General features: G+C 43.3%; 1 protein-coding gene across 5 annotated transcripts in view; it reads right to left on the minus strand.

The window, feature by feature from the left end:
• The window catches only part of DIAPH3 (diaphanous related formin 3), a 569,530-nt gene extending 547,413 nt beyond the window's left edge, over nucleotides 1-22,117 (minus strand). For all 5 annotated transcript variants that reach the window (XM_025263061.3, XM_044926876.2, XM_025263062.3 and 2 more), the window contains exon 1: nucleotides 21,793-22,117. In XM_025263061.3, coding sequence (XP_025118846.3) covers nucleotides 21,793-21,972 — 180 coding nt within the window. In that variant the 5' untranslated portion in view covers nucleotides 21,973-22,117. The remainder of the gene's footprint in view (nucleotides 1-21,792) is intronic.
• Between the last annotated feature and the right edge of the window lie 2,614 nt (nucleotides 22,118-24,731).

The raw sequence follows: 24,731 nt of genomic DNA on the forward strand, positions 1-24,731 counted from the left end.
ATATATATATCACTACAGTGTTATTTTAGATAACCAGAATTGCAATCAACCTAAAACTCAGAATATGGGAAAGAGTAAATAGATTACAGTTCTGCCATAGGGAAAATGCTTATAATATAATGTTACATGAAACAAAGTTGAAGTAAAATTGCATTTGCAATATAATTCTAACTTTGTTAATATATACACTTATGGGAAAAAAATCAGACAGGAACCATTGTTAATTTTATCTATCTGAATTGTGGGATTTAGAACTTTTTTTATTTTTACATTTTTTTCTGTATGTCTTCAGTTGTCTAGAATGAGCATATTTATTTTTTAATGAGAAAAGGTTTTTAATTACTATGGATAATACTTTTCACACCAAGCAGAAAATACAGATTAGTTCCTTTTTAAATAAAAATGTTATGTATGAGACAGTAAAAGAAGTAAGAATAAAAATCTAATAAATACTGTGAACAGCCTTTTTAATAGGCTGAGTTTCTTGGTGCATATTTTCAAATATGTCAGAATACATTAAGCACATTATTCATTTGTTTTCTAATCCACATATATAAATTAACCTATCTCAAAAGGCTCCTTGGTTTTGTGAATTATTGATGCTGTCACCTGCTAGAGACTTAATTTCAAGAAAAATATACGAATCACTACATCACAAGCACAAATCCTTTTGACATAAATTCAATTTCTGTGGCAACAATAATATATTGACTTAGCTTTATTTTTCTACTTTATGACACTTATTAATGTCAGAAATAAAAGAAATCTATCTTTGTTCCTTATTGTAAATGTAAATGATCCCATGCCATCCTGAGAAAGCTATGGTAAATACCCCTCACTTGATAACCCCTTAATGCAAATGAAGACAAGATAACAAAGTATAAGAAATAAGACATGATTTTTTAATCTAGTCCCGTAATCCTTTTTTTGGCTACTACACAATACAATTAGGTTCCCAACATGTGCAAGACACTCAGTAAATATAAAGAGGACCCAAGCCCTGCCCTTACAAGTTTACAACCAAAGGATGAGCATGACAAGTGAGTGAATAACCAAATGCTAGGCAGTGGGACAAGCACCATAACAGAAGTGTTTAACGCTGACAGGGAGAAAAGGCAGAGTCTCTGCTGTATGCTAATTATATTTGCTAATTATATACTAATTACATTTGCATAAATACTTGCTAATTAACACACAAATATTTAATAATGATCTAAAACTAAAGCAGAAATAAGTTTTAGCCACGATTTAGGGAAAACTGGTAGGGCAAAATTTACCCTCACAGAATGAGATTCCTAAAACATTCATTCATTCAACATTATTTATTAAATATTACTACATTACTGGCAAGGGATCCATCAGTAAAACAAAAATTTCTGTCCTAGAGAAGCTCACCTTCCACTGGGGAAACAGACAACAATCACAGCAAGCTACAGAAGATGTTAGAAAGTGATGAGGGCTCTGCTAAAAATGAACAGTTCTTCAAAGGAAGGCAGGCCCGGAAAGCAGAGTGGGAGGGTTTGCAGGATGCAGTTTTAAAAGGAGGAACTGGGGTGAGCATAAGACTGACTGAGAAGGCAGCATCTGAGCAGACTGGAAGTGGACTAAGGAGGTAGCTACGTGGACAAGCAGCGAAAGTAGTTCAGATAAAAGAGCAGCCAGAACAAAGGCGATTAGGAGAGAGCCCATCTAGTGTTCAAAGGAGAGAGCCAGCCCAGCTGCAGTGACAGGAATCAAATCAGAGAAGAGGAAGAGGGGCAGATCCGAACCAGGCCATCTAGAGGATGAGGGCCTTCATTCTCCAAACGCAACAGTTACAAATGCTTAAGTATAACAACAGGCTAAAAGTATCAACATAAACGGTAAGTGACAGTTGACTCCACTTTATCAGCAACTCTGCTTCTGTTGTTGTCAGTCCCTCAGGTGTGTCCAACTACTTGTGACCCCATGGACTGCAGCATGCCAGGCTCCCCTGTCCTTCACCACCTCCTGGAGCTAGCTCAGACTCATGTCCACTGAGTCAATGAAGACATCCAATCATCTCTTCCTCTGTGGTCCCCTTCTCCTCCTTTCCAACGAATCAGCTCTTCACATCAGGTGGCCAAGGAGTGGACCTTCAACTTCAGCATCAGTCCTTCCAATGAATATTCAGGACTGATTTCCTTTAGGACAGACTGGTTGGATCTCCTTGCAGGCCAAGGAACTCTCAGGAGTCTTCTCCAACACTACAGTTCAAAACCATCAACTCTTTGGTGCTCAGCTTTCTTTATAGTCCAACTCTCACATCCATACATGACTATGGAAAAACCATAGCTTTGACTAGATGTACGTCTGTTGGCAAAGTGATGTCTCTGCTTTTTAACATGCTGTCTAGGTTGGTCATAGTTTTTCTTCCAAGGAGCAAGTGTCTTTTAATTTCATGAGTGCAGTCACCATCCGCAGTGATTTTGGAGCCCAGGAAAATAAAGTCTGTCACTGCTTCCATTGTTTCCCCATCTATTTGCCATGAAGTGATGGGAACAGATGCCATGATCTTCATCTTCTGAATGTTGAGTTTTAAGCCAGCTTTTTCATCCTCCTCTTTCACCTACATCAAAAGGCTCTTCAGTTCCTCTTCGCTTTCTACCATAAGGGTGGTGTCATCTGCGTATCTGAGGTTATTGATATTTCTCCCAGCAATCTTGATTCCAGCTTGTGCTTCATCCAGCCTGGCATTTCGCATGATGTACTCTGCATATAAGTTAAATAAGCAGGGTGACAATATACAGCCTTGACACATTCTTTTCCCAATGTGGAACCAGTCCATTGTTCCATGTCTGGTTCTAACTGTTGCTTCTTGACCTGCACAAAGGTTTCTCAGGTTTTGCTGAGTGTCAGTGGTATTCAACCACCCTCCTTTCAGTTGCTGGCATCTCTCACATGCTGCCATTTTTCTTTGGGGCTGAGAATTCCAATCAGCAGCAGTTTCTCAGCACCATCCAAAAAGCCAGCATGCTGCCTGGGCCTCAGGACATTGACAGCTTCAGGGGAGAATAAGATGTGAGGGAAGCAAACAGACTGAGTAGGTAATGCACATATACATTTACAGTATGGGTGGGTGAACCGTCAGTATCGTCAAGAAATGGTGACTCTACCTCTGCTGTCCATGGCTCTTTCATTTACAATCACTATCTGGCAGATCATGTGTATATCTTTTTTCTCTTTTCTTAAACATGTCAGGAACCTTGTTTCCCTTATCTTTGAACTAGACATACCACAGTGCGGGGAACATATTAAGCCAGTGGTTTAAAGTTTTTGTTTTCTTTTCCTAATACAAATGCCTGAGTAATATCCCAAAGCAACTGAATCAAAATACCCAAAGATAGGACCTGTCATAAGTACTTGAGCTCCTCCTGGTGACTCCAGTATATAACCATTGCTAGAAACCACTAAATTGGGCAAACTATTACGAACTCTGTCTTTCAGTGCCTAGCATCAGGGAATCTGCAAAGTCCCACAGGGGCAGCTAAAGCAGACATCTATTGCTTTATGTGTCTCAAGCACACAATCCCTTCTCGGTATCAGAGGGGGACTGGCAGTCCTCCTGTTCTTTGAAAGCCAGCCCTGCCACAGCTGAGTAAGCAGAGCTCAAGCAAAGCCAATCAAACCCTCACTCTCCCAGAAATCCGGACTTGGGATTCAGATATGAGAATTAGGACCGAGAGCGTCACATACACCTAGGACTGTGAGGCTCTGGGATTAGCTGTGTGAAAATCAAAGCAGTAGAAGCAACACAATGCAGACACACAAGAGTGGAGCAGATGCCTCTTAGGAGGCAACAGGGGACAGTGTGATCCCAGCAAAGGGAAGCTGCCAGCTTTCAGCTCTCAGCTCCAGTCCAAGAGAGGAACAGCTAAACTTGCTGTTCTTGATCCCAGGGACAGCCCCATGCCTCTTTACAATTGCTCTTTCTAAGCTTAAACTAGATCATGTATGTGCCTTAAAGCCCAAAAAAGGCCTTGACTGAGACAGAAACCAAGACTGCAAAATGAAGGCCATATGATAAAGCCCACTGCACATCACCATTCCTAGCAACACTTAGTGAGCCTTATTATAACTACTAACACACCCAACAATCTTACAAATTAGCCATTATCCCACCTTGGTTTAGTCACTAAGTTGTGTCTGATTCTTTGTGACCCCATGGACTGTAGCCCGCCAGGCTCCTCTGTCCATGGGATTTCCCAGGCAAGAAAATTGGAGTGGGTTGCCATTTCCTACCCCACAGGATCTTCCCAATCAAGGCATTGAACCTGTGTCTCCTGCATTGCAGGCAGATTCTTTCACCACTGAGCCACCAGGGAATCCCCATCTCACTGATCAGGAAACTGACTGTCACACAAGTGATCTACCAGAGTGGCTAGTCTGAGAACGGAGACTTGGTCAATGAGACCCAAACCCAGGCTCAGACCCCTCCCTTTCCCTTCCCTCAGTCTTTGTCGTCCCAAACCTAGGGAGGAACACCCACAGCAGAAATAAAGCAGTTTCTGAGTTGTTTATGAGGCAAAGAAATGGAAGATAAAATCTTAGCAAGAAAAACAAGCATAATTCCAATTGGACTGTTATTAAGTGTTATAATACTGACTAAAAAGTTTTATCTTGAAAGTTGAGGTGAGTGAATATAAGAAGCTAGGAGGATTGTAACTTCTGAAAATTGACTAAATTTTATGTTTAGTCAATTTTATATGTTTATAACACATATATGCAAAAATACATGTTTTGCTAGGGAGTTTCCCTTTCATTTTTTAAAGTTGCTTAAGTGTAAAACAGAAATGTAATGAATATTTTTTGTTATTCATAGAATTTACAGTTTAGTGCATGCCTTATATACCATGTGCTTCCAAATAAGACTAAACATAAGCCACAAAAATATCCACATTTCAAAATATCATTAAAATACATACATACACAAGTCTAATCAAAGAAAATTTCTTTTAAATTATTGATAAGTTTGAACTTTTTTAAATAACATTTTAAATCACCACTAAGTTTTCTTGCATAATTTGATTACTACTTTTTATTACAACTTCTAAATTGGTTTGTTACTTAAAATGAGTTAAAAAGATTATTGCATATTTACAAATTTGACGTCTGAAGAAGGGAGAAAAAGAGCACAATTCCAGTTCTTACATACAGTCCCAGTACTATACATAAAATGTGGTTACACTCGACACTTCTTTTAGAAATGCTAACCAAGCAAGATATCACTATTGAGCATCTAAGATAGCAAAGGGCTTCCCACACAGCACTAGTGGTAAAGAACCTGCCTGCCAATGCTGGAGATCTAAGAGATGCAGGTTCGGAAGACCTCCTGAAGGAAGACATGGCAGCCCCTCCAGTACTCTTGTCTGGAGAATCCCATGGGCAGAGGAGCCTGGCGGGCCATGGTCCACAGGGTCGCAAAGAGTCGGACACGACTGAAGTGACTCAGCATGAATGCAAGCTAGCAAGACATCATGTCTGGTCTGGTATATAAATACCTATAAAACAGAGCATCTGCCCTCAAAGGAGTTTACAATTCAATAGGTTTCAGAGGAAAAAATAAATAACCTAGGTCACTTATTTCCCTTTTCCACTATTCAAAAAATAATATAAGTAACTATCTTTCCAGTACCACATGTGCTGAAACACATGGGTGAGGACCTTAATATTCTTCATTGCACTTCTTATCCAAAGAAATTTGAGATATTTGGAGACAGAAATTCATGAATGAGATTAGATACAGAGCAGTCCAATACTGTATCAAACTTACACTGTGCTACATGATGACACAGCCACATTCCAACACATAACATTCTATGTCACAATTTGGGTTTTGAACACAACAATTTCTATAGTCAAGCTGCAAGATCAAGCAACTGCAGCCTAAACTGCCCTTGGCAATCCTCCAACGAAGCCAAGACTTTAGTGATGACTCTCTAATAATAACCTAAGTATATTTGTAAAGGACTTCTGAAAGCACATAGTTTTATATTGATTACCGCACCATTCAAGCACACTAACAAGTCAGCAAGGGTTAAGCGGGAGTCAACAGCTAACAGCCACAGGCACGGAAGTCTCCCAATGATCATAATAACCTAGAGCAAATGACTGATTACTGTCGCTCCTGTGAGGATATGAAGATAAATCTACTGTACCTGCTTTTTTTTATATTATGGAGATATAATTTACATATAATATTGTGTAACTTTAAGGTATACAACATGTTGACTGATACATTTATATTTTGCAATATGACTGCCACGGTAGCTTTAGCTAACACTTTTATCACATCACATAATTATCATCTTTTTAATGCTGAGAACATTAAGATCTAATCTCTGAGCAACTCTGATTTTATAATACACCATTGTTGACTATAATCACTGTGCTGTACATTAGATTTCCAGAACTTATCTTCTAATTATAAGTTTATACCCTTTAATTCATCTCTCCAAAGTTGATCTCCTTTAACACATTCCCCTACCCTGCTTTTTCAGATTCTACATATAGGTAATATCATACAGTATTTGTCTTTCTCCCTCAGGCTTTTCTCACTTAGCATAATGCCCTCAAGTTCCAACCACGTTGTCACAAACAGCAGCACGTCTTTCTCCTGGATGAATTTAATCCCACTGTATATATTCAGTATGTACCGTATCTTCTTTATCCGTTCACCTGTGGATGGGCACTGAGGTTGCTTCCATATCTTGGCTCCTGTGAATAATGCTGCAATAAACATGGGAATCCAGGTAGCTTTACTTTTGGCTGCACCAGGTTTTGTTGCTCCATGCGGGTTTTTCACTAACCGAGGCAAGTGGGGGCTCCTCTCTAGTTGCAGTGCATGGATTTCTCACTCCAATGGGCTTCTCTTGGGGAGCATGGGTTCTAGGCACACAGGTTTATTAGCTGCACTTCGCAAGCTTGAGAGCAAGGGTGCAGTAGTTGTGGCCCCGGGCTCAGCTGTTCCGTGGCATGTAGAACCTTCCCAGGTCAGGGATCGAATCCATGTCCCCTGCCTTGGCAAGCAGATTCTTGACCAATCTAGACCACCAGGGAAGCATCTCAGATACCTTTTTGAGGTTCAGTTTTCATTTATTTTAGATATATACCCACAGCTGGGATTGATGAGTCATATAATAGTTCTATTTTTAACTTCTGAAAAACCTCCATACTGTTCTCCTTAGAGGCTGAACCAGCTTACATTCCCTGCAACGGTGCGCAAGGGTTCCCTTTCCTCCACATCCTCACCAATACTTGCTCTCTCTCCTTGATGACAGCCATTCTAACAGATGTGATCCCAAGCCTGTTTCTGTTATCACTGATGGCGTTTCACTAAAACACCCATCGCTGAGGGTAGCTTCAGAGGCTGTGAAAGTGCATCATCTTTGCCTGAACAAGATGTGCAAGTTATCCAGTAGGAACAAACCATCACATCGCTGGAAGGCAGTCTGACCTACAAATAAAGTCTCTGAGGCCACAGGCAGTCCCTGAATGTGGGTCAAAGTATGGCATTAGCCATTAGTCACATATGGCTATTTCAAAAGTTAATTCCAACTAAATCAAATTAAAAATCAGCCCTCTAATAGCATTTGCCACATATGACTGGTGAATATCAAACTGGACACAGCAGAACAGAAAGCTCCATCATCACTGAAAGCTGTACTGAACAGCACTGACACAGGTAGACTCCTGTATCACCAGGCAGCTAGTGAAATGAATGAATCCATGCTGGAAGGACAGCTTAAGTCAAAAAAAGTAAAAGGTCAAAGAGATAGTACTTAGAACACCAAGAGGGCAGGAAGATAGATAAGCAAACATTAGAAGAGAAGAACAAGTTAGAGCAAAGATTTGAAGAAATAATGGGTCATACTCTGAAGTCTAGTAAGATGAAGCTCCAATACTTCGGCCACCTGATGCAAGGAACTGACTCATCTGAAAAGACCCTGATGCTGGGAAAGATTGAAGGCAGAAGAAGGGGACAAAAGAGGATGAGATGGTTGGATGGCATCACTGACTCCATGGACATGAGTTTGGGTAAACTCCAGGAGTTGGTGAAGGACAGGGAGGCCTGGTGTGCTGCAGTCCATGGGGTCGCAAAGGGTCGAACATGACTAAGCAACTGAACTGACCAGCCACTGGGTTGGCAGTTGTTGATCTGTCAAATTTTAGTGGAAAGACAGAAGCAAAAGTTGAGAAGCCTGTGGGAGGTGTCTGAATCCCCCCTTTATGAGCGCTCGCCTTGGCTAATACCATCATGACAGGAGCAATGAGCTGAGAGCTGTTAGTACTTACGTGATAACCCCCAATATAACATTGAAACATCATGTCTAACTATAATACAGGTACTACTGTTCCCACCTCAAAGATGAATAAATAAACAACAACAGTAACAAAAGTAATTTCCCAAGGTCACAGAACTACCAATTTCAGAGCCAGGACTTAAACCCAGGTTAATTTCAGAGTCTGAGTTCTTAAAAATGACACAACATGGGTTCCCTGGTAATACTGCCCACCGTCTCCCAGACTAAGCGCAAGCCTCCCGAAGTCAGGGACCAAACTGTACCCAACTGTGCCCTTCAAACATTTACAGAATAAATGACAACAACCAATTCACAGAATTTGGCTATCAGGGAAGGAAACAGAGCATGGTACAGAGAGGTGTCTGGGTCATGGGAAAGTTGGGAGAGGAAGGGTGTTTGGTTTTGCTCCTGCTTTTTCTTTCAGGGTAGAAAATATCTGAGCATTTTAATAAGACGGGACCTGTGGAGAGTGAAACAACCTCTTGCAATGGAACTGGATCAAGATCAGGGGCAAAAGGGTTAACCTGACACTTCTACAGATACTGGAGGAGAAAGGAGGAAGAGCTGCAGATATAGACTGTTGGTGCAACGGCAGGAAATTAAGCCGGTTCAAGCAATATGGCCTTTATCTTCTCTCTGAAGAAGGTGTCAAGGCTGAGTGTGGAGAGGCAGGAGAAACTATCTCTACGACAGTTTCAGTGAATGCTGTCCCAGGGCAGCTCCAAGTGGGAGCTACACATACACACGGAGTATCAGTAAAGCATCCAAGTGAAAATAACGAAAGTCATCACTGTTTCTGTGTGGGGAAAATCTCAACTGGGATGTAAGGGAGTCAGTGAATTTCACTCTGAACTCTTATACTGTTGGGCTTTTTAACAGGTTCATACGTTACCTTTTCGATTTAAAAAACTGTTAACAACAAAAAGGAATCAGACCCATAGAGAAGGTAAAAAGAGTGAATACAGTCTCAACACAAACACTGAGAGAAATAAAAAAGGATGTAACCAGAAAGTGGGGCCTTCCAGTGGCTCGGCAGTCAAATCCTGCTGATGCAGGCTTGTGATGCAGGAGACATAGGCAGGAGATGTGGGTTCAATCCCTGGGTCAGGAAGATCCCCTGGAGAAAGGAAATGGCAACCCACACCAGTATTCTTGCCTGGAAAAATCTCAATCCACGGGGTCGAAAAAGAATCAGACACAACGGGGCAACTAAGCAACAGCAGCAGCCAGAAAGCTAGCTCAAAGTCCAGGCCCTGGCCCATCTGGCTGCGTGCCACCCACAGGCTCCGTCCCCAGCCACACCTCGGGACGGCCCACACCTCTCTCCTCACCTCAGTCCCATCAAGCGTAACCAGGGTCGTGAGAGTCCTGCTTCAAAGTACTGTGGTAAGCGATTAAAGGAGTGTACAGTCCACCAGAGAGCAGAGTAAGTGCAGTGCCAGTGATGATGCCTGTGACCGACAGGCTGAAGGCCCTGCCAATCAGTAGGTCCACAGAGTCCCGATGTCTAAGGTGCAGTCTGCAGGGCTGGTGGGGTCTCCCCCAGGCCACAGAGCATGGGTCCATCACGAGCCTGTCAGGTCGCTCCAGGCTTAGAGACAGGAAGCAAGTGGACATGGAGGCCAGTGCTCCTTTATTTATTGATATTCCATGTTCTATCAGGTTTGAAGAGGCAAGGAATGTGAAGGCATCCTAGTTCAAAAAGAGTCCTGGGTTACTTCTGTACGGTGTGGAGCAAATGCTGTCAGCAGGAGGCTGACAGAGAAAGAAAGAGAGGCAAGGGCAGAAGATGAAGGTCTAGATGAAACAGAAAGGAGCGGAATGCATCCAGGGACCAAGCTCTTTATGTGTACCCACTGGAATTGAGGTCGGGTCCCTGGACACAAGAACAGGGCCCTGGACACCAGGAATGGGGGAAGGAGGGTGGAGGGAGGTGAGCAGCGGAAGGAGAAAGGTCAAGACGCCGTCAGTACCTGAGATCTGGTGACTTGCCCTTCAGGATGTCCGACACTGCAGAGGCGGAAATCTCCCCCACTCTGGGGTCTGGGAAAGACTCAAAAGAATACAACTACAGTCTCCCACCTAGAAAGGGGTGACTTTATGATGACGCAAAACCCATACTTACTCACTAGACACTGTACTCCAGATGTTAAATTCTGGCCCTTCCTAGGCTAGCGACACGTGCAGGGTCCTCTCCCGATGCTGGGCAGGGAGGCGGCTGCAGCCCCGTCAGCCACGTGGTCACGGGGGAAGCAACCGCTCCGGATGGGACAACCAGCCTGTCTACCACTTTCAGAACAGTGTTCAATTCGTGACAAGAGACATTCAACACTTCATCACAGAACAGGCTTTCTGCTAGATGAGTTTGCTTGACTATAAGCCAACGTAATGTTCCAAGCATGTTTAAAGTAGCCTAAGCTAAGCTATGATGTTCAGCAGGTTAGGCATAGTCCATGCATTTTGACTTATGATATTTTTAACTTTCAATTAGTTTCACTTCAGTTCAGTTCAGTCACTCAGTCATGTCCGACTCTTTGCAACCCCATGAATCACAGCACATCAGGCCTCCCTGTCCATCACCAACTCCAGGAGTTCACTCAGACTCACATCCATCGAGTCAGTGATGCCATCCAGCCATCTCATCCTCTGCCGTCTCCTTCTCCTCCTGCCCCCAATCCCTCCCAGCATCAGAGTCTTTTCCAATGAGTCAACTCTTCACATGAGGTGGCCAAAATACTGGAGTTTCAGCTTTAGCATCATTCCTTCCAAAGAAATCCCAGGGCTGATTGCCTTCAGAATAGACTGGTTGGATCTCCTTGCAGCCCAAGGGACTCTCAAGAGTCTTCTCCATCACCACAGTTCAAAAGCATCAATTCTTCGGCGCTCAGCTGTCTTCATAGTCCAACTCTCACATCCATACATGACCACAGGAAAAACCATAGCCTTGACTAGACGGGCCTTTGTTGGCAAAGTAATGTCTCTGCTTTTGAATATGCTATCTAGGTTGGTCATAACTTTCCTTCCAAGGAGTAAGCGTCTTTTAATTTCATGGCTGCAGTCACCATCTGCAGTGATTTTGGAGCCCAGAAAAATGAAGTCTGACACTGTTTCCACTGTTTCCCCATCTATTTCCCATAAAGTGATGGGACCAGATGCCATGATCTTCGTTTTCTGAATGTTGAGCTTTAAGCCAACTTTTTCACTCTCCACTTTCACTTTCATCAAGAGGCTTTTGAGTTCCTCTTCACTTTCTGCCAGAAGGGTGGTGTCATCTGCGTATCTGAGGTTATTGAGATTTCTCCCGGCAATCTGGATTCCAGTTGTGTTTCTTCCAGTCCAGTGTTTCTCATGATGTACTCTGCATATAAGTTAAATAAGCAGGGTGACAATACACAGCCTTGACGAACTCCTTTTTCTATTTGGAACCAGTCTGTTGTTCCATGCCCAGTTCTAACTGTTGCTTCCTGACCTGCATACAAATTTCTCAAGAGGCAGATCAGGTGGTCTGGTATTCCCATCTCTTTCAGAATTTTCCACTATTTTTCAACTAGTTTATCGGGCCCTAATCCCATGGCAATTCCAGAAAGAGCTGTAATAACAGCTGTCATGTATTAACTGCTAGTTTTGTGCCCAAGCTATTATAATAACAAGCATTACCTCGACTAATCCTCACAATACTATGACTATCTATTCCATTTTACAGACAGGGTAACTGAGGCACAGAAGCTAATTCACCCAAGGACATATAACCCTAGCCTCACTAACACAGCAGTTAGGGGTGGGAGGTAGGTTCTAAGCCACACTGCCAGGCCTCTGGAGGACCTGAGTCAGCAGGCTCAGTCCTCCAATGACCCAGATATGTTTCAAGTAGTCTCTGCATGCCCTCCCAGGTGGTGTTAGCGGTAAAGAATCCACCTGCAAAGGGGACATGGATTCGATCCCTGGTCAAGAAGATCCTCTCGTGTAGAAAATGACAATCCACTCTGGAACTCCTGCCTGGAAAATCTCATGGACAGAGGGGCCTGGTGGGCTATAATCCATGAGGTCTCAAAGAGTCAGACACAACCAAGCGACTAAGCACACACTTACATGCCCTCACAGCCCCCCAACTGCAATCTTTTAGAGAAAGGAAAATAGACATTAAAGGTATATTGTTAACATTTAAATGTAAATTAATCATGAATAGATTAGTGAATCAGGCGGTGTAAGATTACAAGAACAGTTTTGCATAGATTTTCAATTAACCAAGTGTTCACATTGTAAGCTTAAGCCTTTATCAGGCACCACCAAGAGAAAATGACTTCCAAAGCTTACAAACATATGCACATAGCAACTAAAGCAGGCAGGAGATAACATATCAATAAGAGCAAAATAATACCCTCAGAAGACAGGTGAGTGCAGTGAGAACATGGTTTTAATGGAAACCATCACTTTTTATAAAGAAATGAAACTGTCACATGGGATTTCTGAATATAGATTATGTGCATTCTATTTTTCATGTTCATTTCTCAGGCTGTCAAATTTTTCATTAGAAATGAATTGTAATTGTCATTTGAATTGCATTCCATCCAAAGTTTTGGTAAACAGCAACAGTTTAATACCATAGCACAATCCATAATTAATGCCACCAATTTGCAAATCCTGGTTAAAAACTGAATGTTAACAAAGTTTCATTTTTATGACACCCAAATAAACAGCCTGCCTCAGCAAAATGCAGTGAAGAAAATCATAGCGCCCCCTCCTTTTCAGGTATTTAAGATGGGCTATGATGCTCAATGGTGGAGAGATTACAAAGTTATTGGGTACTAATTCCATTCAGTTCAGTTCAGTTCAGTCGCTCATTCGTGTCCAACTCTTTGCGACCCCATGAATCGCAGCACGCCAGGCCTCCCTGTCCATCACCAACTCCCGGAGTTCACTCAGACTCATGTCCATCAAGTCAGTGATGCCATCCAGCCATCTCATCTTCTGTCGTCCCCTTCTCCTCCTGCCCCCAATCCCTCCCAGCATCAGAGTCTTTTCCAATGAGTCAACTCTTCGCATGAGGTGGCCAAAGTACTGGAGCTGGACCTTTGGATGTTCCGGTCTGTGCTGAGCCTCCTCAGCTCTGGAATTCCACTTCTGCCCCAAGAGCCAAGGTGACAAAAGGAACCCAGCAAACCACACACATCTTTCCACTATTAAATCTAATAATGAGGATGCAATTTCAACAAAAATCATCAATTACATTAAATCAGTGTTACCAATTTAAACTTTATTGGTTTTTTATAGTTTTCTTTTGGATTTTATATATAAATCTGTTTTGTAAAAGAGCCAAAAGCATAAAGATTTATACTTAGCTTTTTATATATACATACATAAGTAACATTATTTTTACTATCATTCAATTCACAATGGAGTGTCACAAGAATTTTTTCCCTAAATTTGAGGTTGTTTCGTTTGCAAGTTCCTTTTTGTAACTTTCATTGGTACTCAAGTTTCATAGTTGCATGAAACTCGTTTTACAAATAAAAACATTCCCCTCCCAAGGATTCAGAAACTTGCTCTGACCTTTCAGTCGTAAGAATCAGAAGTCTCCATCACTGTGCATGTCAGCTAATATGTCAGGGTAAAACTAGGGAACAGAATGCTTCCATCTCATCATGAGGAAAAAGTTTGGCCCAATTAAGACTTCCCAATATAAGTTATTCAAATATGCACTGTATGTTCCCAATGCCCTAAAGCCTACACAAAAATTGTACTACCACTACTACTATTACTACCAATGATGACAACAACAAAACTAGAAATCGTAAATATTTAGATAGAGGCTAATCGCTGTTACAGGTACCTCACAACCCATCACATTTAATTTCTAACCTTCCCAACAGCTTCCTTTTACACATGAGGAAACGGGCACAGAGTGAGGTTAAACAACTCGCCTGAGTTCACACAGCTAATAAGTGACTCAGCTGGAACCCAGGCCATAAAAGTGATACAAGTCACTGCCCTGAAAAATTATTCATGTCTCTTCTACAGAAAATTTGTGAGAAAGGATGGCAGTGGATCGTTTGAAGAACAAAATCTACAGCAAGCATTTCCAAGTAGTTTTCATTAGACAGTACTCTGAATATTCCAGCATCAAAACTTAACTTACTGAATCTCTTAAATTCTCCCCTAAGTTAATAATCATTATGTGATTTGCTATTTGTGAAAATTACTCTCATTGCTAAGGGGTTTCAATGCCACCCTGCTGCTATTGAGAGAGAGTTACCTTTGTAGATCCTGTTCAAAGAAAGCTCATGCTTTGATCCTTAATATCCCATGAAGTAAAAGGTTATGCTTAATCTATATTTTATAGATCTAAAAGTCAAATTAGTTTCTGTGATAAACAAGCGGAGTGTGATGGTAAGCACATTCTGCAGCACTCATTTCCTTCTCGGTTTGGAGACAGTATACTATGTGCTGAGTTAACGACAACTGCATTAGTGCAACACAGAGCAGTTTGTCTTGTGTTATTCTGTAAGCATAAACAAGTTATACACATGTTAATTTACATTCCATATAAAAAGCCAATTTTAAATCCAATTTATAAGGCAATAAATATATAAAGATTCTAGGACACAGCAATAAAGTTATGCCATAAAGCAGAGTTAATTTAAGACAACAATAATAAAAGCATGACAAATTTTAGCATTCTACCAACTGCACAAAGGTGTTTCAGGTAACATCTGTTCAGAAGCAATTGCTGCAAGACAGACTAGATGAGATGCAAGGTTTCACAGTGCAATAAATGTACGTCAGTTTGCCTGCTTCATAATTAAAGACATGAGTCTTTGAAAAAAGCAATTAAGCCCTTCTCTAAATCTAAAACAATCATCCCTGCTCCCACCCCTTCTTACTCACAAAGATCCACATGATCCAGAAGTGTATGTACCCCATCTATCATCTATTTTCAGCAGCTAATATACTCCCCAAAAGCCACTGGATATATTTTGTTTCTTTTAATAAGTCATATTAACAAACAAAAGCAAACATTTTTTTCTATTGGAAGGATAGAAAGAAAAGAAAGCCTGAGATGATTCAGAGCAATTTACATTCAACCTTCTATTATCTGCGGGTTCCAAGTCCAGGTAGTCAACCAACCACAAGTCAAAAATATTTGGGGAAAAAAGCTTCAGAAAGTTCCAAAAAGCAAAACTTGAATTTGCCACAGGATAATCCATGGGGTCTCAAAGAGTCAGACACAACTAAGTGACTAACACACTGCGCATAGGTTATATGCAAATGCTATGTCATTTTATGCAGGGGACTTGAGCATCCATGGATTTTAGCATCTAAGGAGGGTCCTGGAGCCAATCCCCCTTGGATACCGAAAGACAACTCTGCTTAGAAGACTGGGCTGAATAAAGCGATTTTACTTTAAATAGGTTTCTGTGCCTGCTGGGTTAGGTGGAGTTTTGATATGAATAAAATTCAGATGCCTAAAGCCTTCAGCTAAGAACACAATCTCCAATTCTTGACAGTGCAAATCTAGGACAACTGAAAGCATCACTTTTCTGAGGACTCAATGAAGAAATTAATTCAAAAAAAGCACACAGAAATTGCCTGTATCATTATCATAGTCGCTTTATGAGAAAAATACAGCACAACAAGATGAATGAAGGTTCTAGTCTTTCCAGGAAACCAAACTGTGGTTATCTTTTCACTCAGATCACAAATCTAAAATAAACGATACCACAAGAAGAGATTTAAATGATCTGATGGTTCTCCTAAAGCATACACTTTCAATGTGGTCAACCTCATAACCATACCTGCCGTTAGTTTCCTGTGGCGGCAGTAACATATTATTAATACCACAACCTGATGGCTTAAAACAACAGAAATGTTTTCAACTGGACTAAAATCAAGGTGTCAGGAGGGCCGATCTCCCAGGAAGCTCTATGGGGAGCAGCCCCTTGCCTCTCCCAGCCTCTGATGACTGCAGCATTCTTTAGCGTGTCACTGCATCTCCCTTGCAGTCACCTCACCTTCTTCCTTTCTGTAGTCAAATCTCCCTTTACCTCCTCTCCTAAGTAAATGTGTTTGCATGTAGGGTCCACCTAGATAACACGGAATATCTCCATTTTTTTAAACTTAATTATGCATGCAATGTCGTTTTTTGTCATAAGGTAACCAGGCTCCAGAAATAAAGATGTGATGCTTTTGAACTGTGGTGTTGGAAAAGACCCTTGAGAGTCCCTTGGACGGCAAGGAGATCCAACCAGTCCATCCTAAAGGAAATCAGTCCTGAATATTCATTAGAAGGACTGATGCTAAACCTGAAGCTCCAATACTTTGGCCACCTGATGTGAAGAAGTGACTCATTGGAAAAGACCCTGATGCTGGGAAAGATTGAAGGCAGGAAGAGAAGGGGACGACAGAGGATGAGATGGTTGGATGGCATCACGGACTCGATGAACATGAGTTTGAATAAGCTTTGGGAGTTGGTGATGGACAGGGAGGCCTGGCGTGCTGCAGTCTATGGGGTCGCAAAGAGTTGGACACAACTGAGGGACAGAATTGAGCTGAATCTTTGGGGGGGATCATTATTCAGCCAACCACTTCTACCTCCAAAGAAGCCCAAGGAAATGAGGTGAGCAGACAGGATTCTCACCAAGCCCACCCCAATTCCAGTTCTCAAGTTCCCAGTACAATAAGCAAAAGTCCTCCAACCTAACACCTCTTCCCACCTCACAACATGCTTACAATCAGGAAATCACTAAATCTATATTGCTTAAAGACATTACTAACTAGTGTTAATGGTTCCTGAATGAAAAACGCAGCTGCTGCTGCTGCTGCCAAGTCACTTCAGCCATGTCCGACTCTGTGAGACCCCACAGACGGCAGCCCAACAGGCTCCCCCGTCCCTGGGATTCTCCAGGCAACAACACTGGAGTGGGTTGCCATTTCCTTCTCCAATGCATGAAAGTGAAAAGTGAAAGTGAAGTCGCTCAGTCGTGTCTGACTCCTAGCGACCCCATGGACTGCAGCCCACCAGGCTCCTCCAGCCACAGGATTTGCCAGGCAAGAGTACTGGAGTGGGTTGCCATTGTCTTCTCTGAAAAACGCAGCAGTAACGAGTAAAATTCCCACTAGCATGGGAGAGTAACACAGGACAGGGACTAAGGATGTGTCCTCTGGAGCCAGCCTCCCTGGAGTCAAATCCCAGCCTCGCCCCCAGGCAACAATGCAAGCAAAGGCAGTTTAACCTCGCTACCTCAGTTTCCCCTTCTAGCAAACAAGGCTAATTCATAGTATCTACCTCACTGGGATGTTAAACAGATTACAGGAGCTGAAATCTATGACACACCTACAACAGTGCTTGGATCATTAAGGTTAACTGTTATCACTAATGATCAACCACAGTAGACATACAGATGTTAATGGATCTGGTGAAAAAGCTCTCATTTCAAAACTGAGGATACTGTAATGACAGAACTAGATACTGTAATAACAATCTATACAATGGAAACCATAAGATGAGATGTGAAATTTACACTGAAGTCTGTGAGAACTCTTAAAGGATATCCTAACTGAAAAAGATGAGCTACTTTGCCAGCTTGGATCACAGAATTTACAGGCCCCCTTTCAAAGGGGGACCCACATCCTGGAGATGGAGACCACCTGAAGCCATATGTCCTGCTCTCACTCTGGATCTGGGGGCGTCCCCATCTCTACTGTGCATTTCTAGCAATGGGAGGTAAGAATTAAACACCTAGTGTCACTGAAGAATTTTCACAATGAGTAGAAAACCGTTTTGTTTTGTTCTAGAAGGGAAATAGAACTTGGGTCCAGGTATGAATAGTGTGACCTAGGGCAAGTACCAGTTTAATGATCCTACTGAATTCTCTTCACCTTCACGAAGTCTTCACCCAGGCTCCTGCCTTGTCCTTCCAGCCTCCACTGGTGGCACCTCGTCCCCGGTAACTATCCCCAGGACCTTCACACACACACACACACACACACACACACACACGCTGCTTGCCACATCCCCTGCTGAAACCAAGTGGGTGAGTTCACAAGCAGCCCAAAAGAAGCTGATTTATTGTGCAGCCAAACTACCCTACATTTACAACAGACAAATCTCTACGATTTACACATATCTATGGGGAGAAGGTCTATGCTACAGACGTGCATACACAATTCAAAACTAACCAGAGGCCCACAACTATACAAGTAACAGAAAACAAGGATTCGTCTGCTTTATCTAGGTTCAAAGTACAACAGAAATTCAGCGGGGACCAGAGCTCCTACCTTCTTACACTAAGGAGCCAGTGGCCAGTTTACCCGCAGTTCCACACAAGCTTGCCGCTCTGCAGCTTGCAAACACCAGTCACGCACATTATCACCAACCTGCATGACTTGTTACAGTCAAAAGCAATCAGGTGACCTAATGACTATGTGACCTGGAGGAATTCAGACTAGCTAGCATCATTTCATTCCAAATCAAGAGAAAGCCAAAAACAGACTTGAGGTCCAGCAGTACAGCAGACTGAACGACAGAACAATCACTATTTGGGGCACTGCTGAGGTCTCATGAGGAAGGGGTAGTGTCCAAAATCACCCTCCAACCGATGAGCAAGTGTCACTGAAGTGGGACTGAGAACAGCGAGAAGCGGGCGGGCTGGGAACGCCTGCTCAGAAGGTAACCTTGATATTGGGAGACTGAGCCTAGGCTAGAGAGTTAGAGTTGACCCTGGAACTCCAGGCCCTCTAAGAGTCCAATCCAACAGAGAGATGGCACTTTCAGGCTCCTGGTAGACATAGACTCAGATCATGCCCAAAGAAAACTCTCCCCAGGTAGGCCTCCTAGAAGACAGGTTAAGATTAAGCATTGAAATTATCAATACAAAATTTAACAAGCACAGAGGGAGAGACCACTCTACCACAGGTGCAAGTCAGTGTACACAGTCCAAAGGTGCACATACCATAAATGCCAAATATAGAAGAAAAAGAGTAAAGTAAGCAGTGTCAATGGCAAGCCACTCCAGTAACTCTTGCCTAGAAAATCCCATGGATGGAGGAGCCTGGTAGGCTGCAGTCCATGGGGTCGCTACGAGTCAGACGCGACTGAGAGACTTCACTTTCACTTTTCACTTTCACACAATGGAGAAGGCAATGGCAACCCACTCCAGTGTTCTTGCCTGGAGAATCCCAGGGACGGCAGAGCCTGGTGGGCTGCCGTCTACGGGGTCGCACAGAGTCGGACACGACTGAAGCGACTTAGCAGCAGCAAGCAGTGTCTAAAGGAACAAAGGCATAAGAAACAGCAATATAAAGAATACAGTAACCAGGCAGATTTGAAAAAGAAAGCAAATGGACCTTATAGAAATAAAAGATAATTGATAACTCAAATATTCAGAATAAGTTAAATAGATTAGACACAGCTGATGACAGAATTAGTGAAATGGAAAATATCAAGAAATTATCATGTAAGCAAGAATCTAAATTAGTTTATGAGATTACAAAGAATCCAAATTACTTCTAAATTAATTTAAAGTCGTGATTCAAATCAGACCTCTACCAATCTAAAAACACACAGTATTTTAAATGTATTTATTAGACTGAGGGCTTAAAAGTGTGTGTCTTTAGACATTTTTTCATGTTTACAACATATCTAAGAAGTGAAAAACAGCACAGAACCTAGAACTCACATCACCTGATATATCCTTCAAGGAAACTAAATCTATTAATAAATATTATTTTAGGTTCTACTTTCATGACCTCCTTGCTGGAAGGAGTCACAGAAAACTACATTTCATATATTCTGGAGCACAGGAGTCAGAGACAAACTGGAATGATGACATTAACCCAGAGAGTAAAAAGAAGAAAAGTCATTGCCCAGTGGATCCTTTCCATATGGGGTAGACTCTTTCACTGCCAATCTAACTCTCTTATTTATTCCTCAGCCCTGTCAAGATAACAATCAACAACATAGTTGATCCCCTTTGTAAAATTTCACCATTCCCATGGCTAAAGCTGAAACTCCAGTACGTTGGCCACCTCATGCGAAGAGTTGACTCATTGGAAAAGACTCTGATGCTGGGAGGGATTGGGGGCAGGAGGAAAAGGGCACGACAGAGGGTGAGATGGCTGGATGGCATCACTGACTCGATGGATGTGAGTTTGAGTGAACTCTGGGAGATGGTGATGGACAGGGAGGCCTGGTGTACTGGGATTCATGGGGTCACAAAGAGTTGGACACGACTGAGCGACTGAACTGAACTAACTGAACTGATGGCCATCTTGATACTTAATTTTGCATCATTAATCCATGTTGTCCTTCATTTTCAGTATTCTGATACATCTCAGGCTCTGCTCTGTTTTATTCATGTGTCATTTTTGACTGTTATATGTAGCTACTCACTCCTCCTCCACAAGCCTTCATCCCTTAATTTGTGTATCTTGACTCGTATTTCTAACAATGTTCACAGAAGGAACAAGCTGTACTCTAAAATTTCACCTATGACTAAAATGTTTTTCCGTATTCCTAAGTAAAATGGAGGGGTATTAAATTTTCAATTCTGTCTCACTCCAAATGTATCAACCCTCTATGTAATTTGCTTGTGATTTATTTACACAGACAACAAAACAATCTTCTCTTGTCTGTTCTTTCACTAGTTAGTGCCAATACAAAGATTTACAAAGCACTAATCACGACACTTCTTTGACCGTTAAAGTGAGTAAGAGAAGCAACCGGAATAGCAGGTTTCAAATACTCAGACTTCTTTCCAAGCTAAACATAACATTCTTTAGCGGTGACTGCATGACCCGCCAAGTTTTAAAACAAGCCGTTTCAATTTGTAAAGTTATAAAGAGCTGACTCATTGGAAAAGACTCAGATGCTGGGACGGATTGGTGGCAGGAGGAAAAGGGGACGACAGAGGATGAGATGGCTGGATGGCATCACCGACTCGATGGATGTGAGTTTGAGTCAACTCCAGGAGATGGTGATGGACAGGGAGCCCTGGCGTGCTGCAATTCATGGGGTCGCAAAGAGTCGGACACGAATGAAAGACTGAACTGAAAGGAACTGAATCTACTTTTAAAAACTTCTTCTTGGGAATTAAAATATGAAGCAGAAAAGGCAATCCTATCAAGTAAAGATCACTTCCATATATCTCATACTCTAAGATACTATGGGAAAAAGGAAAAGTTTAACTTAAAAATGCAAAGTGTACGAGAGACATCAGCACTTAAACTTGAAGCTGCTTCTCACGACAACGTTAGGAAGTTGGGGCAGTGATCAGGTGTTTGTCAAAGGATCCAAATAGAACTGGGCCTGCCGTCATAACCCGTGAGGAGACCGCAACTCTTGACGATTTAGAACAAAGCGTAGCTCACGGCTACGCCCAGGGAACCCGCCCACGCTGTCGGCCAGGCCGGAGCTGAGGAAAACCGAGGGACCCATCACCGGGTCGCAGCCCGCCCGGACCAAGGCCCAACTTACAAACTTGGGGCGCTTCTCCGCAGGCGCCGCGGGGCCGCGGTGGGGCGGAGGGCGCTGCAGGCCCTTCCGGCGCGGCGCCTCGCTGTCCCGGCGGCTGCGGCCCAGGGAGGACTCGGGGTAGGCCGCCCCGACGGCCGAGCGCTGCGCCTGGGCACGCAGACGCGGCCGGTGCCGGTCCATGCTTCCACGGCTCCGGGAAGGCGAGGGGGGAGAAGGCCGCAGCTCTGCAAGCCACGGGCGGGAGCCCGGCGTCCGCGGCGCGCGCGTCCCTAGTCCCGCCGCCGACGGCGCTTGCCCGAATCAGTCCAACCGCTGCCTCCCGGAGCAACACATCCGAAAAGTCCCGCCGCCGACGAGCACCCGGACCCAGCCAATCCGGGGCCTCCGCCGAGCCGGGGCCCAGCCAATCCGAAGCTGCGCTCGGAGTGACGCGCCCTGGGCACCGCCCCTTCCGGGCAAGAAGAAGCGTGATTGGCGGGTCCGCCGTTCTCTGCGGCGCTTGAGCCTCTGGAGTCCCAGACGGCCCAAGTTGAAGGGTACTGGGTGCGGCCGGCCTTGGAAATGTGGGAAGCGTACCGGGAAGTGACTAGTCTGGGTGTGTTCGGAATTTGGAGAATGGGTTCCGGCTGACCTGGGAACGAGGCGGGACCCGCCCAGCGCAGCCACTTGAGCAGCGCTTGGATGCGAAATCATCTGCTCCCCGTTTCCGCACGTCTCGGGAGGACCGGGTGTGACGGCCACGGGGAAAAGTAGTTCCTCTGGGATCTGTACTTGAAGGGCCGCTAAGCAGGAGAGGACCGCAGCTCCCAGGACGCCCCGGAGGACGCTTTCTCCACAGACTGAGCACCTGTTGAGAGCTGGGAGCCCGCTCAAGGGTGGCAGAGGCAGCCACCAAAAACCAGACAGCGCTTCCTGGAGGAGCTCACAGTCTAATAATGTGCTTCACAAATCCTTACACAAATGAAATAACATAAATGTTATAGCAGTTAATTTAAAAGTTCTTGAGAATAAAAAAAAATGTATTAAATCTGAAGGAGAGGATTTGGAAAGAAGAAGGATGCAAAGACTTTCTTAGGACAGAAAAGAGTGGCGTGACTTTCAGCAAAAAGACGTTCCAGGCAGGGGCAAGGTCTAGAGAAGTCAGAACATCGGAACAACCTAGATGTGCATCTACTGATGAATGGATAAAGAAAATGTAGTACATAGGTACAATGGGATATTACTCAGCCTTAAAAAGGAATGAAATTGGGTTATTCGTAGGGATGTGGATGGATTTAGAGTCTGTCAAACAGAGTGATGTAAGTCAGGAAAAGAAAAACAAACATTGTATATTAATGCATATAAGTGGAATCTAGAAAAATGGTACAGTTCAATTCACTTCAGTCACTCAGTCATGTCCAACTCTTTGTGACCCATAGACCGCAGCACGCCAGGCCTTCCTGTCCATCAGCAACTCCCAGTTTACCCAGACTCATGTCCCTTGAGTCCATGATGCCATCCAACCATCTCATCCTCTCTGGTCCCCTTCTCCTCCTGCCTTCAATCTTTCCCAGCATGAGGGTCTTTTCTAATGAGTCAGCTCTTCACATTAGGTAGCCAAAGTATTGGAGTTTCAGCTTCAACATCAGTCCTTCCAATGAACACTCAGGACTGTTCTCCTTTAGGATGGACTGGTTTGATCTCCTTGCTGTCCAAGGGACTCAAGGGTCTTCTCCAGCACCACAGTTCAAAAGCATCAATTCTTCGGTGCTCAGCTTTCTTTATAGTCCAACTCTCACATCCATACGTGAACACTGGAAAAACCATAGCCTTGACTAGACGGACCTTTGTTGACAAAGTAATGTCTCTGTTTTTTAATATGCTGTCCAGGTTGGTCATAACTTTCCTTCCAAAGAGTATGTGTCTTTTAATTTCATGGCTGCAGTCACCATCTGCACAGATTTTGGAGCCCCCAAAAGTAAAGTCAACCCCTGTTACCACTGTTTCCCCATCTATTTGCCATGAAGTGATGGACCGGATGCCATAGATCTTAGTTTTCTGAATGTTGAGCTTTAAACCAAATTTTTCACTCTCTTTAACTTGCATCAAAAAGTTCTTTAGTTCTTCTTCACTTACTGCTGTAAGGGTGGTGTCACCTGCATGAGTGAAATTGCTCAGTCATGTCCGACTCTTTGCTATCCCATGGACTGTCGCCTACCAGGCTCCACCATCCATGGAATTTTCCAGGCAAGAGTACTGGAGTGGGTTGCCATTTCCTTCTCCAGAGGATCTTCCCAACCCAGGATCGAACCTAGGTCTCCCACATTGGAGGCAGATGCTTTACCGTCTGAGCTACCAGGGAAGCCCATCATCCGCATTTCTGAGGTTATTGATATTTCCTCCCGGCAATCTTGAGTCCAGCTTGTGCTTCATCCAGAGAAGTGGTACAGATGAACCTATTTCCATAACGGGAGACGTAGAGAGAGAGAACAGACATGTGGACACTGTGAGGAAGAGAAGGGTGGGACAAACTGGGAGATGAGGACTGACATATGTACACTACCTTGTGTAAAATAGATAGCCAGTGGGAACCTGCTGATTAGCACAGGTTGCTCTGTGATGTCCTAGCTGGATGGGATGTGGGCTAGCACAGAGGTTGAGAAAATGGGCCTTGTTTAAGTGAAGTCTTCACACTACAGGTGGGCAGGGGAGGGAGGATTGTTTAAGTTTATTTGTTTTATTTGTATTTGTTATTATGTTTATTTATTTGTACGAAGCTTCTGTGCCAGTCTCTATACTCAGAAAGTACCTAATCTTTAAGGGAAAGTTCAGGAGAACAGAAAGGTCAGGAGAACTGCAAGTATGTAGTAACTACCTGTGGATGATCATTGAACCCATATGCACATTTTACTCCTGTTATTTACTAGCTATGTGATGTTGAAGGTGATGTTAAAATTTCT

The sequence above is a fragment of the Bubalus bubalis genome, chromosome 13 (genome assembly GCF_019923935.1).
Source record: "Bubalus bubalis isolate 160015118507 breed Murrah chromosome 13, NDDB_SH_1, whole genome shotgun sequence".
Lineage (NCBI taxonomy): Eukaryota > Metazoa > Chordata > Mammalia > Artiodactyla > Bovidae > Bubalus > Bubalus bubalis.